At 38.6% G+C, this 15,717-nt stretch overlaps 2 protein-coding genes across 2 annotated transcripts; one reads left to right on the plus strand and one right to left on the minus strand.

Annotated features, from left to right (window-relative positions):
• Positions 1-1,204: 1,204 nt before the first annotated feature.
• On the minus strand, positions 1,205-5,579 carry cbx7a (chromobox homolog 7a). Its single transcript, XM_079456954.1, has 6 exons — positions 5,248-5,579; positions 4,176-4,219; positions 3,906-3,971; positions 3,743-3,809; positions 2,624-2,945; positions 1,205-2,462 (listed from the first exon to the last, which is right to left on the minus strand). The coding sequence occupies exons 1-6, from the start codon at positions 5,314-5,316 to the stop codon at positions 1,831-1,833; spliced, it is 1,200 nt and encodes a 399-aa protein (XP_079313080.1). The 5' UTR covers positions 5,317-5,579; the 3' UTR covers positions 1,205-1,830.
• Positions 5,580-12,041: 6,462 nt separating this feature from the next.
• desi1a (desumoylating isopeptidase 1a) lies at positions 12,042-15,469 on the plus strand. Its single transcript, XM_079456960.1, has 6 exons — positions 12,042-12,378; positions 12,989-13,010; positions 13,123-13,192; positions 13,441-13,550; positions 13,667-13,789; positions 14,114-15,469. The coding sequence occupies exons 1-6, from the start codon at positions 12,060-12,062 to the stop codon at positions 14,205-14,207; spliced, it is 738 nt and encodes a 245-aa protein (XP_079313086.1). The 5' UTR covers positions 12,042-12,059; the 3' UTR covers positions 14,208-15,469.
• The last annotated feature ends 248 nt before the right edge of the window (positions 15,470-15,717 follow it).

Genomic DNA, 15,717 nt, shown 5'->3' on the forward strand with positions numbered 1-15,717 from the left:
AAGGTGTGTGCCACATGTATTCATGTAAAAGATGACAGCGCTTTTGGGGTTGGTTTGATAAATGTGTGATGTTAGGCTGGTCATAGTTGACTCATCAGCCAGCTGTCAAAGATGCTAGACGTTCAGCCCGATGCTTCTGTAAATGATCCTCGAGGTGGTAAAATGAACTGTGGAGATGGCCTGGTAATCCAAGTGGTTTGATAATTGTGTAAGATTTTGAATAGTTTTAAACCCTCTAAAAGCCTAAAAAAACTACTCAAATAATTTAGCTTCAAAACATGCTAAATACCACACTTTGAACGGTCTGAAATGTCTATGTAGGAGACATTTAGATGATCTATTGACAGATGTGCAATATTATATACATAACTATGTCTTCAGACCTTACATAATGAAGCATTATGTTTTTATTACCTTACAATGAGCTATTTCTATCTACATACACTGCGGGTCCCCTAAGTGAAATTTGCCATGTTGTTTCTACAGTAGCCCTAAACAGACAAACTGATCTTCAGAGCGGTTTTTTTTTCGTAAATTCGTATCTTCTTCGCCAAATAAGTGAAAACGAGACTATGTCTTGGTCCAGTGAGAGCTGCCATAGTTCTTCAAAAGCGGGGAGCGATTTGGAACGTCACCGCTAGATGCTGCTGAAATCTCCACATTGCTCCTTGTGTTTCACATCTGAACTATTCATTTGTATTCGACTAGTTCAAAAGCAATATTTGAAGATTTATTTGCACCAAAATGCTGTTATTTTAACTTTTGCCTCTCTATCGTCATCTCTGTTTTAAACCTAACAGTGCAGGTTACTTAACATACCTTTTCGTGGGTTGAAGTCACACAAAAGTCATTTCTTGAAGTAATTTCTGCAAAATGATACCTGGCCGACAGCTCAGTTTATAAACCGTTACTATAAGCGTACCATTGAGCATTGAGGTAAGGTAATGAAACGTTTTTAAGATGAAGGTAGTTATAATGTGCTTTATAAAGGCTTTTAAATGGTTGGTTATACAATAGTTAGGAGTATTTTCATGAGGTAAAGAAATGATCCTTCTTTTAACCAATGTAAACTGTTAGATAAAAATAATGATGTACATTCAGCTGGTTTTGTCATATTTTAGTAATGGCTAACACCATAGACTGATCCATTATTTTATAACTAGCCTCTCATTCTGTAACTTGCAAATAAATAAAAGATCACCCACAACATTTTCTCCAGTTTATTCACTGTAAATACAAGTGGAAAGTGTAGGTGTATAACAACAAGTCTTGACAAGCCATGTTCAACTACTATCATGACCAAAACATAATTTAGTTTTGCTTCGATTTCTGCCATGCTTTAAGCAACACCTAACGCACGTATGTTCAGATTCAGAACAAGTTCTACGAAAGCGTCTGCTGTAGCAGTTGTGAATGTAAACCAATACGGTCTCTTTAAAAATGCACAAAGGCCTCAGAAGAGACAAGGAAGAATATCTGAAAACAAAGCCAGGCGTCCTTTCTCTTTCCCACCTGGTTGGTCACAGGACAAGGCAATTTGTCAAACAGTAGTTTTGTTTCTGAGCTTAAATGTTTTTCCTCCTCACTGTTAGTGCAATAACTCCGGCTGATGGACACGTAGTGGTACAGATGTGGAAAGTTGTAACATGCTACTGAACTCTTCACATAGAGCATTACTGAATAAAGTCAGAAATGTCCTCCTTCAAAAGATACTTGACTACAATGACATGGAAGGAAACGCTTGCTTAGACAAACAATATCTGCTTCACTACTGCGAACAGGTCCTGTCTACATTTACATAAATCTATTGCAACGGTCCCTTTGGTCGACTTACAACTCAAGCCCGCAGTCGCTAAAAAATCCTTCCGCGCTCATGGCCTCTTTAAAGGTCACGGTCAGGGAATTAATCGTTACTTTAGTCACAGTTACTTTCCCAAGATGCACTGCGATGGTGGCGGAAGCCTGTGATTTGTCAGTCGGGACCTGAAATGTTGAGTTACATTCTTCCGTGACCTCAACATCCATCTCTTTTTCGTCATCGACCGCTGGAGTGTCTGACTGACCTGTTTCTCTTATCATCATCTCCTGTTTCGGACTCATATGTACCTCGATAACCGAAGGTCTGTTTTGTATTTTGTCAAGCACACCTTCCATTTTCGTTTCTAAGTTGGTACTGTTTTGTAGTGATTGGTCAGTGTTTGTTGCGTCGTGTGCTACCCGTTCGGAGTCGCCAACCCCTGCAGTGTTTGTGACTGGGACTGTCAGTTGTGTTTCGGTTATTGTACGGTTTTCAAGTCCATCTGTTGCTCCTAAAACTAGACCTGTCATAAGGCAAGTGTCTTCGATTGGTTTCTCACTGTGGTCTAAACTGGACTGGCAGTTCTCGGTTTTCCTGATGGTGATTATTGGTCCTTCTTCTGTCGAAGAGTTGTAGCCCTCAGATAGGTCTTGGCCTGACAAAACTAAAATCAGGAAAAACACCTTATTTACACACTTATCACCATCGCTTTTTTAACAAAAAGATTTTAAACGATATTTTTCATGTGGCTCTCATGACCCCTGAATATGCTACACCGAGTGTATCTTAGCAACAGTTGTCGTATCGATGCCGCAAAACACCTACCACTTGGAATGTCCTGGTTCACGTCTGTGTTTTCATCATTGATTGTCATCTGATTTCTTTTTTTCATCTGCTCATTTTCCTCGTCTCCATCCCACTCTTTCTCTCTAGAGTCTTTTGAAGAAACTGGGCTTCTTGTTCGTTGCTGGAAAGGCTTAACATCAACCGTGATTCTGGACCTGCGTTTTTCTAAGCGACGGTAGCCCTCTCTACAGCGCCGTCCGATCTGATCAAGCTCCACGGAACGGGAAAGTGAAAGACGGATTCTTGGAACTGGTTTTTCCAGAACCTTGTGGGCACTTCGTAGGTCCATTGGGTAGATGTTCTGTTAGGGTGGAGGTTAGTTTTATCAGAGGTTGCAGATACTTGTCATATGCAAAAAGGCTCCACTGATATGCTTTTGTTGTGTCACAAGAGGAAAGAATCAAGTACAGCCCCCCGTGGACGCTACGGCAAATTTGGAAACTGAAGCCAATATCGGACACAAATAAAAATGCTCATTCCCAGATCTTTCCGGATCCAATGCAGAGGTTCTAGGACACTTTAGCACATCGAATCTAAAAAGTAAAGATTTACATACAATTTTTTAGAAAGTTATAGCTAAATGTGCACAAAATGTGCTTGCTTTACAATGAAAGTGCCAGTGACTGTAAAGTCTTTCTATTAATTAGCAACTTATTGTATCTATTGTATGGCTTTGGATTTATAAGTGCACAGGACTTTATTTCTATGGTGATTTTTTTTTCTCCTTTTACAGCTTATCAGCCCCTGGTCCCCATCCACTCTTATTGTATCGAATAGACCAGCGTGGACATTCTCTTTTTTAAGATGAGATCTCATCTTGGTTAGAAAATTAGTAAAAGATGACGAACGATTTCTTGAAATACTGGAATGTTTGGAAGGACTGGAATCTGTATCTGATTCTTTGATATTTGATATACAAATCAATATAACATTTTTGGGCCTTATACTTAGGTACATTATCGCAAAAGCTCAAATATTATTTCAGGGAAAATGTATGCGTTACAGCTTTTTAAATAATTAATTACAATAAACATTGAAAGGACCTAAACATCACAGAAACTGCTACCTAAAAATAAAAAATGAAGATGAGACTCATACCCGCAATACAATACGACGTGGTCTCAGGCCTTTTCTCTTATAAGCCAGCGCTCTTTCTTTCTCTTCTCTGTTAAAAAAACAGGAATGTAAATAAAGTGACAATCAAAATAATGTATGTCACTTTTTCCCATCATTAACCTCTAGTAACAAGAGAATGACTTACTTTTCTTCGTAGGCGACGACAAGACGAGGGTCCAGTATGTTTTCCTCTGGTTCCCAGGTGCTGTACCTGTCAGTCCCACAGACAGTCAGATCAGAATATTGGACCAGCATGCAGGTAAAACTCTTTCATGCACGCTGTGTTATTTAACACGATCTTTTTTGTGTCAAATATGACCTGGACAAGTGAGATTCGTATGCACATAATCTTGTTCGTATAGAAATAATTGCCTTTTATAAAACCACCAATGATCAACTTTCTATTGAAACTTACTTAGGGGACCACCCTTGCCACTTCAGCAGATATTCCACATTTCCCTGAAATGACAGGAACGAAAAAAGATCACGTTCACTTTAAAAGTTCAGAGGGAGGCATACGTCACAATTCCAAATCCATGATGCGCGTACATTGTAGGGATTTGGGAAATCGCGCCTGTCTCTTTAAGATGTGAGCGCCGGGTAGTATTTTGACAGGGAAGAATATTCCGGATAAAAACGGCACATGTTGTGCGTGACGTCACAGCGGGTGAGTGCCTTTAAAACGCGCGTTTCAGGAACGGGATGGAAATAGGTGGGGCCATGGAAACGCGTAAACAACTCACATTTTAGTGCAACGTGCGGAGCGGCGACGGTCTTTACGCTACGAAACCCGCGTGCACATGCCGCGTTAGTCATGATCTTAGTCATCACCATCATCACTTGCTATTACTGTGGGTTGCAACAGCAGCCAGCATCAGGCTTTATAACGTGCACGAAATCATATTAAATAAAACAAACACCTACCGATTGGAGGTACTTGCTCGCGCGTGGTCTATTAATAAACACGACCTATATATTCTGTTCAAATCTTGTGCAATCTTGCCGTTGCTTTTTTATTTTGACATCTGCATCGCGCAGAACCGTCATCCTCTTCCCCTACCCTTGACCCCGCATGCGTATAAATAAACTGCGTAGCTTCTAAATGCCGCGATTTTTCGAGCCAAACGCGCATCGATGTCGATGATGACACGCGCTCGGTTCTCATCCACCCCCCCCCCCCTCCATCCATCGCACTTGCGATTCAAGTGAGAGGGTAGAAAATTCGCAAACTTCAGAAGATGCGTAAAAACAGTGCAAGTTATCTGTCACGCCATGCTTTGCGGTTTGCACGCGACGTGCAACGATAAAGTTCCGAAATGTTATGCAGGCGTTTCATTCACTCGTGACTCATTGCTGAACTGGCCACGGCAGAAAACTGTGCAGATATGCATCATTTCAAAACAGAAAGTAACCGGGCATGCACAACACACTGCGTTCCGTGATGAGAACAACGCGCGTTTTTCATAAGCAATGGCAACGTTGTTTACCTTTCTTATCCTTTTTTTCGTTATTGACTCCACGGCAAACACTTGCTCTCCTATCGATATAAGCTCCATGTTTATGAGATCATCCAGCGCAGAGGATTCGGATGGAGTTTAGGATGTCCTTTCCTCCTCTTTCGGGGATGAAACAGCGCCTAAGCACTGCGATGAGACTCGGGAGGAGCTCGTCTTGCTTTAAAGCCAGTTGTGCTCTCGGTGTACCTGCGCGTCCGCAGATGTTCCAGTTCTCTCTGAGTTTTAAAATCTGCGACACATGTACGCACTGGCTTTGCTCGGCGCGTGCACGCTCTGCGCGCGCGCGCCCACCATCTCCGTCCGTCCCCTTTGCGCTGCACCGCACGCGGGTAGCCACGAGAGTTCGCGCGCGCCGCCGGAGGAGCGCGACTGTTTTTGCCAAGAAATGGAAACGAGAGACGGGAAAAGGTGGTCTTTCCCTGCGCGATAACGGCGCGCTGATGCGATGAGTCACTTTAAAGTTAATGACGGTGACGGTTCATTGCGGGGGATGATGTAAAGAACTAGACATAGCGATCGGCAAAAAAAAGTAAAAGCAAAAGAGTATTAAATTTTCCGAGAAATACAGCGTACTGTGCGCTGATAGCGAACGACAATGAGTCCTTCCCGGAATCAGCGCCAGGAGAATTCCCCAAAAAAGCCCTGTGGATTTCTTGAGAATTCCAGCGCACATCATTCCCGAACTTCTGCACATCGCCGGTAAACTCTTTAAACACTTGCGGTTTATTTGATCATGATATAACAAAGCTGTAGACCTTTTACCTGTTTAACACCTTAATGAAGAAAATGTATATATTATGTACACGACAGGATATTTACGCTCATCCAACAAAGCATCAACCCAAGTCTTTAGATTGGATGTAAAACTGCTCTTTATAAGATGTTCAGCAAATGTTTTAACACAGCAGATGTCTCCAGATCTTTAGCCGACGTTTTACCGACGTACTTGCGCTAGGGATTTATAACAGGGATGACAACACCCAGTAAGCAATTTCTTGTCTATAAAACGAGCTAGGCGAAATTTGGGCTGTCAGTGAAAATCTAATAGACGTCTTACTATAGACCAAGAATAGAATAGAGTCATCAATTAGACAGCTATTGAACGACTACATGTATACGTCTAACAGACAGGGAATATGGGTCTAGGCTAAAACTAGACTGAATTTGGGCTGCCAGTGAAAATCTATTAGACGTCTAACCATAATAGACCAGTCGTCAGCTAATAATCCGAAATACATAGAAAACTAAATAATGGCAGAAGAATACTTTTTCCCATCAAAACAACTTTAAGAAGTCTGAAAAATACGAGATCAAAATAAAATGTTATAAATGCAATGCAGTTAAATATTATCGGTTATGATAATGATATAAATAAAGGAAAACTGTCCACAAAAAATTGAGACAATAAGAGAAAAATATAAAGAATGACAAAATAAAAATGTAAATAACTAATAACTTTATAAATCTAATGAAAATCAATAGCAAATAAAAAGGTTAACCCTTTATTTGGTTTACTTTTTTAAACAAACAAACAACAATGAACCTTAAGGAAAATGTGAATAGTTGGTTTTATTTGTACATCACCTCTCATCTTCTGTCTGGTGCGGTTGGATCATCACATCATACATGAGAAAAATGTTTTCCTTATTTTTATCATTCTCTTATGCTTGGAGGCACACTATGTCTGTGCAACATATAACTTTTTAAAACGTTCTTATAATAATAATAATCTTACGAGTCACTTTCATATTAATTGAAAATGACATCACCGCAGGGTAAAGCAACTCTTCCCGTATAGATGAAATCCCGTTGTAATAAAATGCGCTTGTGTCATTTAAAGTGTTTTACGAAACACCAAACAACATTTATTTAGATGTTAACAGAGTAAGTTGTGCTGCACATCATAAAACAATGTTAGCAACTGTAAGTTATTACAGAGAAAACTAGGTGTCTCATAATAATTCATGAGATTGTGTTTTCTTGACCAATGAGAAGACATTTCTCCAAATTTTTCATGACAGCGCCTGGTGTGTTTCTATATGACCTTCAGAGAGAGAGGCGTTCACAGCACATGATAGTAATCTGATGGATAAATGAAGAAAAAGCAGAACACTAACCAGGAGTTGCAAAAACACATTCCAATAATTATATATAAAAGTATAATTTGGACATGGAGGCAGTCTGTGTCAGGGAATGCGGTACCGTGACCTGAGGACAATCTCTTCAAATGTGGTCATATTTCAACTAGAGCAGTTATATTTGCATTTTATTTAAAAAAAATACTCATATTACATTTAGTGGTTTCTGTAATTTTTGTAATGACTAATATATTTTAAGATATGGAATCGGATCCTTTTCTCTAGTGCCCTGCCCACTCCCACTCTCTTCTCACAGCGTTCATACCTGTTTAAGTTTCATTTTTAGAAACGACAGTTAGGTAGACAGCAGTGGCGGCCGGCCAATAGAGGGCGCTAGGGCGCCGCCCCCCTTAAGCCACAAAAAAAAAAATTAAAACAATTAAAACAAAAATAGTAATAATAATGAGAAAAACATCAGTATGTCAATATTTGTGTGTTTTAAATATGGAATGCACCCAGTAATACATGTAAAATATGATACAAAATCATATTTGCAACCTTTCCTCTGCCTGTCTGACCGCTTCATCAGCTCTGGGGCGATAGAGAAAGCGCCCCAAGGAGGCGGGTCTATGTAGCAGTTAAGCCAATTGCTAATTTAAGATATGAATGTATGACATAAAATTTAGCCAATCAGCGTTCTTAAATAGAATCCAAGAAGGGCGATCATTTTATCGCCCCAAGCCCTGATAAAATAAGGACTGGGCTCTAGGGGCGCCATTTTTACTAAACGACAATGGCGAGCGCGGACGTTACTCCTCCAAGACCCAACCCTAACTCGGTGAAATCTCTCCTCCAAGATCCGTTTGAGAGGAGAACTTTGTCGGAGAAAGTTCGGGTGAAAGAGCTGGGCCCAGATCAACCTGACCTCTCAATCAAACAGCAGGCTAGCGAAAAAGGGAAGCAGTATATGCGCGGCTTCTCCCGTAGCTTCACACACACACACACACACACACACACACACGTTTCTTTGTATATAGTTGACCTTAGCATAAAAATCATTCAGTTATATATGGTACTCTAAAAAATTTTAATAGTGTGTTTGCTAATATTACTGTATATATGTTTTGTATCAATTAATTGTTGCAGTTCTGGAGCACATTAACAATTAGTTACATTTAGTTTGATCATAAAATACTTAATGCTATTCTTCCAGTCAAAGGTTTGAGTTCAGCCACTTGATATCCATTTCTATATTATACATCCTTTATACAGTGTAAGAATTCCTATAAACTTTATAATAATTTAATGTTATTGTCCACTTTCCACTCTGTTCTGACAGCATGCATATTGTGTTGCCTATTTACTACCAATGGCACCAACAGCCTTTCCAAAAGATGTTACTTATATGTAGAAATAGTCAATTGTTTACAAGTTCAGTTTAAATGCAAATAAAAGGCTTGTGTTTGTGCATCATGATGTTTATGTTTTTGTGTACGAATGCCTCAACTTTTTAATATTGGCATTAAATAATTACTGACTATTTCACTGAGCACTGCTGTCCTGCAGTTTGTGTTAAATTTTATTGCGATGGTTACGGAAACAAAAAAGTATGGCACAGCCCCACCGAGAATATTTTTCACCAGCCGCCACTGGTAGACAGTAGGAGAAAAGGAGGGAGGGGTTCTTGAGCCTTGTAAGCTACTTAAGTTTATCTGTACTGTCTTGTTTGGCGACTTTATATCTATATTATATATATCACACTCTCCTACACCCCATAAGAACCCTGCGTACAGCAAACAAGAGGTGTCTTGTAATGCCTTCTCATAAGGGCAGTAAATTGCATTCCTGTTCATTCTCCTTCACATCACATCACTCCTTCCTTATGGAACATTCCTCCTAACTCGGTCCGGTCATCCACATATCGAACAACATTCAAAAATCTACTTTAAACTCATCTCTACTGTGAATACTTGACAGACAAATGAGAAAAAAACTCCCACTTTCTTTCAACAGGTATTGGTCTGGCTTTTGTTGAAACTGGTAACTTTGTATTAGCACCTGTTGTATTATTGCTCCTGTGTGACATATCGAGGTCCCTGAACTCTCTGCAAGTCGCTTTGGATAAAAGCATCTGCTAAATGACTAAATGTAAATATTAAACATACAAATTTATATCTGTGCGTTTATCTGTTTTGTGCACTGAGACTGCTAATATTCGTTTAAGTGTTTTGAGTTTATACACACTAGCTCACATGTTATTTAAACGTGATCGTGTCACTATATTATAAGAAATTACTTTAAAATGTTGGCAGACTGTTAACATAGAGTGTAACTAATTAATATTTGTAAGTAAATAAGATATCATAAACTGCCATGGTGAGGTTTCTTTCTATGTATTGTAATTAAAATACGATTCTTTGTTCATTTGTTAAAACGTAATAAATGTAGAACTTTACAATTAACCAAGGTTAAGAAATACAAAATATTACATTGTGCTGTAACCCATATTTATAAATTAGACCTTATTATAAATGCTTACCATAAACAGCTGTTTTGTCCTTCTCCAATCTTTTAATGGGTTGCTTTAGATACTGCACATAAGATTCTAAGTCTTCAGAATATTTTAATATACTGTGTATAGGCTACATAAACAATTATTCACTACCCTATCACAGTAACCGACATAATAAAACATGCACACATAATGCGTGGCAATGATCCAATGCACCTGCAAGTACAACGTCTGATATTATATATTTTACATTTAAATAGAAGCACTAGCGATTTTGTTATTTTCTGAAACCGAAAGAGTGATGCGAGTCTGATGGGAGGGCCTTTGGGTGATGTCTTTGTTTACTAAAGTTTATTTTATCGATATAATGCAGGACCAAACCAGACAGACATATAGAATAAAATGAGACAGAGAACACCATCACTGGATTTATTATGTGTAGTTCAGTAGTTAAAGGTCCAGTTAATAACATCTAGCGGCAAGGTTGCAAATTGCAACCAACCGATCACCGTTTCCTGCCAGTATGCCCTATAAGGGACTTCTGGTTTAATTCTAAATTGATAATTCTAATGATAATCTAAAATCGAATTATTTTTTTATTTTATCTTGTTGTGCAAGCACTGTCGAGCTTGTGCAGAGGCTGCAGCTTTTGCCAGAGGGGAACTGGTTTCCCTCTGTGTTTTTTTTGCTCCTCCAATGGAGTTTTGGGTTCCTCGCCACCGTGTGAATACTGTTTTTCCCTGGCAGGGGGGCTGCTATAATTTTATAGTTTTATTTCATTGACACTGCATATAGGAATTTAAAATCTGTCTGATATTTGACATGTGTTTTGACTAGCATAACCTTATATGTTTTGCTTATGGTCAATGTTTTCTTGTACAGCAGCTTTGTAACAATGAAAATTGTAAAATAAAGCTGACTTGACTACATTGAGGGTCCTCCGTGAACCGCATCCTTTTAGGATGAGACCTCCGGAGGACACAAGGATGCATCCTTCCGGAACGAGACACAGCTTATATTGTCTTTTAATAATGTCTTATGCAAAGCACTTTGGATTGTCTTGTTGTTAAAACTTACCTTCCCAAATCAAAGCTCCTATTTTCATATCATAATGAACTCAACTATAAAAAATATATTGATGGCTTTCATAACAAATTGTAATAGTTGCACATGTTGAATTCAGATACTTGTAAGTTTAGGGGCACACGGAAACACTTGCATGTAACGTTAACATGTTTAAACTAACTACACCATGGCTCCACTGTTAAAATGTTAGGGTCCCTGGCCTACACACATAACGAATATAGTAGATAAATAGTGAACGCATAGCAAAACGAAAACACAGATACTTACAAAACAACAGCACGAACGTCCTCTCGCGTCCGCTGTTTGTCCGACGCTCTCACCACGAAATGCCTCTCATTTTAAAAGAAGCATTATCGCGAGATCAGGCAACAGTGATCCCTAACTTCCAAGTTTCGCGTTGCCAGAAGTGTCAGCAGGACTACAGTGGCCATCTAGCGGGCGATAATTGTAAGAGCAGTTTTATTTAATTGCTTAAAATGATTGAAAAATAATAATGTACGAATGTTATGTGACACAGCAAATAGATGTATAATTCAAATGTTTTACATATTTACCTGATGATGTCATAACAAACACTATCACTTTTGCTGGCTACACTCATTGCTGGTCTGAATCAGGACTAAAGCCAAACTTAAATTAGACTCAGTGCCGGGTGGACCAAACGCAGACTGCACGCATCCCATTCAATTCAGAGCTAAATCGTGACTGCAGATCCATGTACCATGTAATGAAACTTACATATTGCTGATTTTATTAACATATCGAACACGATGAGTATTAACAATCTCTACGCTGGCTCAAAAACGACAAATAACCAGAGTATGTCTACAAATAGCCGATCTGAATCGTGGCAACGCGTCAAAGAAATGAAACCAGGCACATTTAATCGTTTTTGCTTACATGATGGAATATCATACATCGTACACGACATGTAACCAAATTGAAGGTTATTTTGCATGTCGTTTAAATATACATTTAAGTCGCACTTCTGCTAGAACTTAAGACAGTTCAAAGATACCCAACATGAAGTAACAGTTATAACATACAACAGGAGATAAATACTTGTGTGTACACTAGATGGTGCTGTTGCTTGCGCCGTTAACTTAATGCAGGTCTTTATCGGGGCTCGGAAAAGACGGAGGCTATCTCGCCGGCCTTTTAAAATAACGTTGCCTTTTCTTTTATGCAGCATTCTTAACGCTCTCGATTCACAAAGAATCCTAGATTTGCAGGAATATTGCGGAACCGAGATTTTAGAGAGTCGCGACCATTTGAACATCGTTAACCGGTATAACATCAAGGCAGGCAGGCAGCCACCCGGACTCGGCGCAGACATGGATCAAAACGACTCGACGTTTGGAGCGCAGCTCTTTATTTATGATCTGTCGAGGGGAATGGCACGACAACTCAGCCCGATAATGTTAGGTAAGCGATGCTTGATATCGCTGCCTCTAGGATTCGGGAAATTAACAATCCTACTATGAAAAAGGATCACCGTTAAGTGGGCGTTTTTGCTTCGTGAGAATATGGATTGGGTAACGTTGATTGGCTACATTATGACGAAGGCTACTTCCTATTTGGATGAAGTGGTGACGTTTTGTTGTTACCATCCAATGACGAAGGCTTGGCTGAGAAATTTAAATAATGAATCCTTCGCTTTAGTAGGATTTATAAATCGCGCCTGGGCCTTAGTGGCCTCGACCGTGGGTCATTTTATACCGAGGATTATGCTTAATTAACGTGAAATGCATTCACATGCCCTCAAAATGTCAATTTTTCGGGATAAACTGATTTTACTGTTGTATAAATATTACTAAGATAATACGAACTCGATGTTAATTCTCTTATTATTATGCTTTTATTATTATTAACTCAAAAAACGTTTCAGCATCAAAGCGAAATACGTTTGCGCTATAACTATTAACATATGTTATTATACATATTCAAATATTACGACTTATGAGCCCATTTTTCATTACTACTAGATTTTCCATTATTTGTTGTTTTTAATTGTAATTATTTTTTTTATAAACAGGAAAACAGCTTGATGGGATTTGGTAAGTTGCTTTAAATACACAATCAATAATGTGTTATTCTATTAACAGTTATAATGTGTATGTGGTATTATAGCCGTATGTGTTTTCTTCATGTGAATGCATGTAAACGCAGGCACACGTCTGTAGTGGTCTATGGAGAAGAATTCTTCTATGGTGGTGCTGGGATCTCTAGTTGCCCACCGGTAAAGCACACGGCTACACTTTATGCATCCAACACGGCTCAAAGGCCTCTACAGAATATTACCAGGCTTTAATATTATATTATATGCTAACATTTTTCATGGCCATACATGACGGGCTTTGAATGGAGTATATTGACAGATTGTTTTTGACCAATTTCTTTTAGGAATAGAGACGTGTGTATTGTTTTGGGCTGCCTACAAGCACGCTATGCTTGTACAGCATAGCATGTACAGTATGTGTGTTACAGGGCGGGACGATGCTTGGACCTCCAGATACAGTGGTTGAGTTAGGAAATACAGAGGTGACGGAAGAGATATTTATGGACTATTTGTCCTCTCTTGGAGAGACAACATACAGGTGTGTGTGTCTTTGACTAGTGTTTATTTCAAATAAAAGCAGTATTCCAATTTTTCCGAAGTTATCATTACGCTGTTGAAATCTCTTTCTCTATATCTCTCTGTCTGTTTTTGCAGAGGGGACAAGTACAGATTGTTTGAACACAATTGTAACACATTCAGCAATGAGGTGGCCCAGTTTCTGACTGGTAATAAAATTCCCTCCTATATCACAGATCTGCCCTCCGAGGTGCTATCCACGTGAGTACTAAACACACGTGTATAGACACACAGATGCTTATCTTCTGGAGTTCTTTCTCATTAGTTTCTGTTTAGTGTCCATTAAATACATGCAAAGAATAACTTCACATTGCAGACTTTAACTGTTTATATATCTGGATCTGAACATGTTTTTGTGTGGTTCTGTTTGTTATTGTATGACTGTAATGGTGTCTCAATTTGCATCTGTCACATTTCAAAAGCTGAAAATTTATGTACGAAGAGCTGTGATTTTCACAGTTTTCGCTGGATTTGACGCTCCCTCTTTCTCGCTCTCTTTTTCTTTCGTTGTTTTTTCTCTCTCAGGCCATTTGGTCAGGTGCTGCGGCCAATCCTGGACTCGATACATATCGCCCCTCCCGGTGGGAATGTGATAAGCAGCCAAAATAATCATAGTTAGATCAGCCTTTTTTCACACACACGCAATAATTCACACATACGTTGTTTATACACACACATTTGGCCTGTTGTTAATGAAGGTTGGCTCAGAAACCTCATTAAAAGAGAATTACATTTTGCATTTGGCGTACAGTTGCATCCAAAGTGAATCACAGTGCATCAGAGCTATACAGTCTATCAGTTTGTCTTTTCCATGGGGATCAAACCTACGACCTTGGCGTTGCTAGCGCCGTGCTTTACCAGCTGAGCCTCACCAACATAAATGACATTGTTTATAATATTTATACATCATGAGAGTATTCCTTAATTAATAAAATCCAATGTATGAACTGTATCTAAACATTCATAGCTGCTCAAATATTCTAAGACATTCCTGTTTTGTTTAAAATGTTGTGTTTTGTTTCTATGGGTCACCCTTCCAGACCACTGATGGTTTATATATGTGCAGTATTTACTTTATTATGTGTCTTTTTTTTGCATCTCTGCAGCCCATCACATGCAAAGGTCAGTTGTTGTCGTAGTTTTCGGTTGACTTTCAATGACAATTCAACTTTTTCCCGTCTTGTTTTGTTTCCCTTTACGTCATGCTTTACTCATGTTGTTTTTCACCAACAACCTGCATTTGTTTTTATGTATTAATAGTGTCAAGCCAAAAGAAGACTCCATGTTTATTTATTTTTTACTAAATTACAAAAAAGGCACACATGTTCTATGTTGCTGTCTTGCGTAATATTTTGCTCTGAAAAACTTCTTGAACATGATTGAAATGATGGCCGGAATCCCAGATTAGCTTTCTTTCAGATGACTGATACATGTGCCCTAGATATCCAGAGGAATGTACATATCTGTGCCTTTATCATGCCAGCTTAGGCACAAGAAACATCTTTATCATAACTCTGTCGAGTCAAATTAATCTGTGGATGTCCTCCTCCCTTCTGTATTTATCCAGCTGAATGCTATTACAGTATGGACGGTTTGCTGCTTTTGTCAAGGTGATATTATATAATGTTTTGGATGAACCTGTTGCTTTGCTATTGAAATTTATTAACACACTCCTTATTTCAATAATTTTATTTGGCACAAGTGAAAATGTTTGTATGTTGTGTGTATGTTTCATCCAGAGAGTATTGTTTTGTTGGTTTCATTTTGTACCTTTGCTTATTTTATTGTTGCAAACCCTTCATTTGCACTGAATTATTTTGAGTTGAAGGTATATTTTAATGGAAGTTTTCTCATTAAAGATTACCAGCACTAAACAGTGGGATGTGTATTTATTTGTGTTCAACATCTTTTAACACCCTTTTTAATAGTGGAAAAAATAACAGCTCTGATTTGTTTTTCAAAATTAAAAAAGAGTTAGATCAACATAAATAGAAACTAAGCAAACTTAAAACAATTGAAAAGATACCAATAGGTATCAGAACCCTTTATCACCAAGTGTGAATGCATACGGAAATAATAAATAATATTGAAATAATACAACAGGGAGATACAATAAAATAAAATGAATA

Source organism: Barbatula barbatula (assembly GCF_947034865.1).
Source record: "Barbatula barbatula genome assembly, chromosome: 5".
NCBI classification, from domain to species: Eukaryota; Metazoa; Chordata; class Actinopteri; order Cypriniformes; family Nemacheilidae; genus Barbatula; species Barbatula barbatula.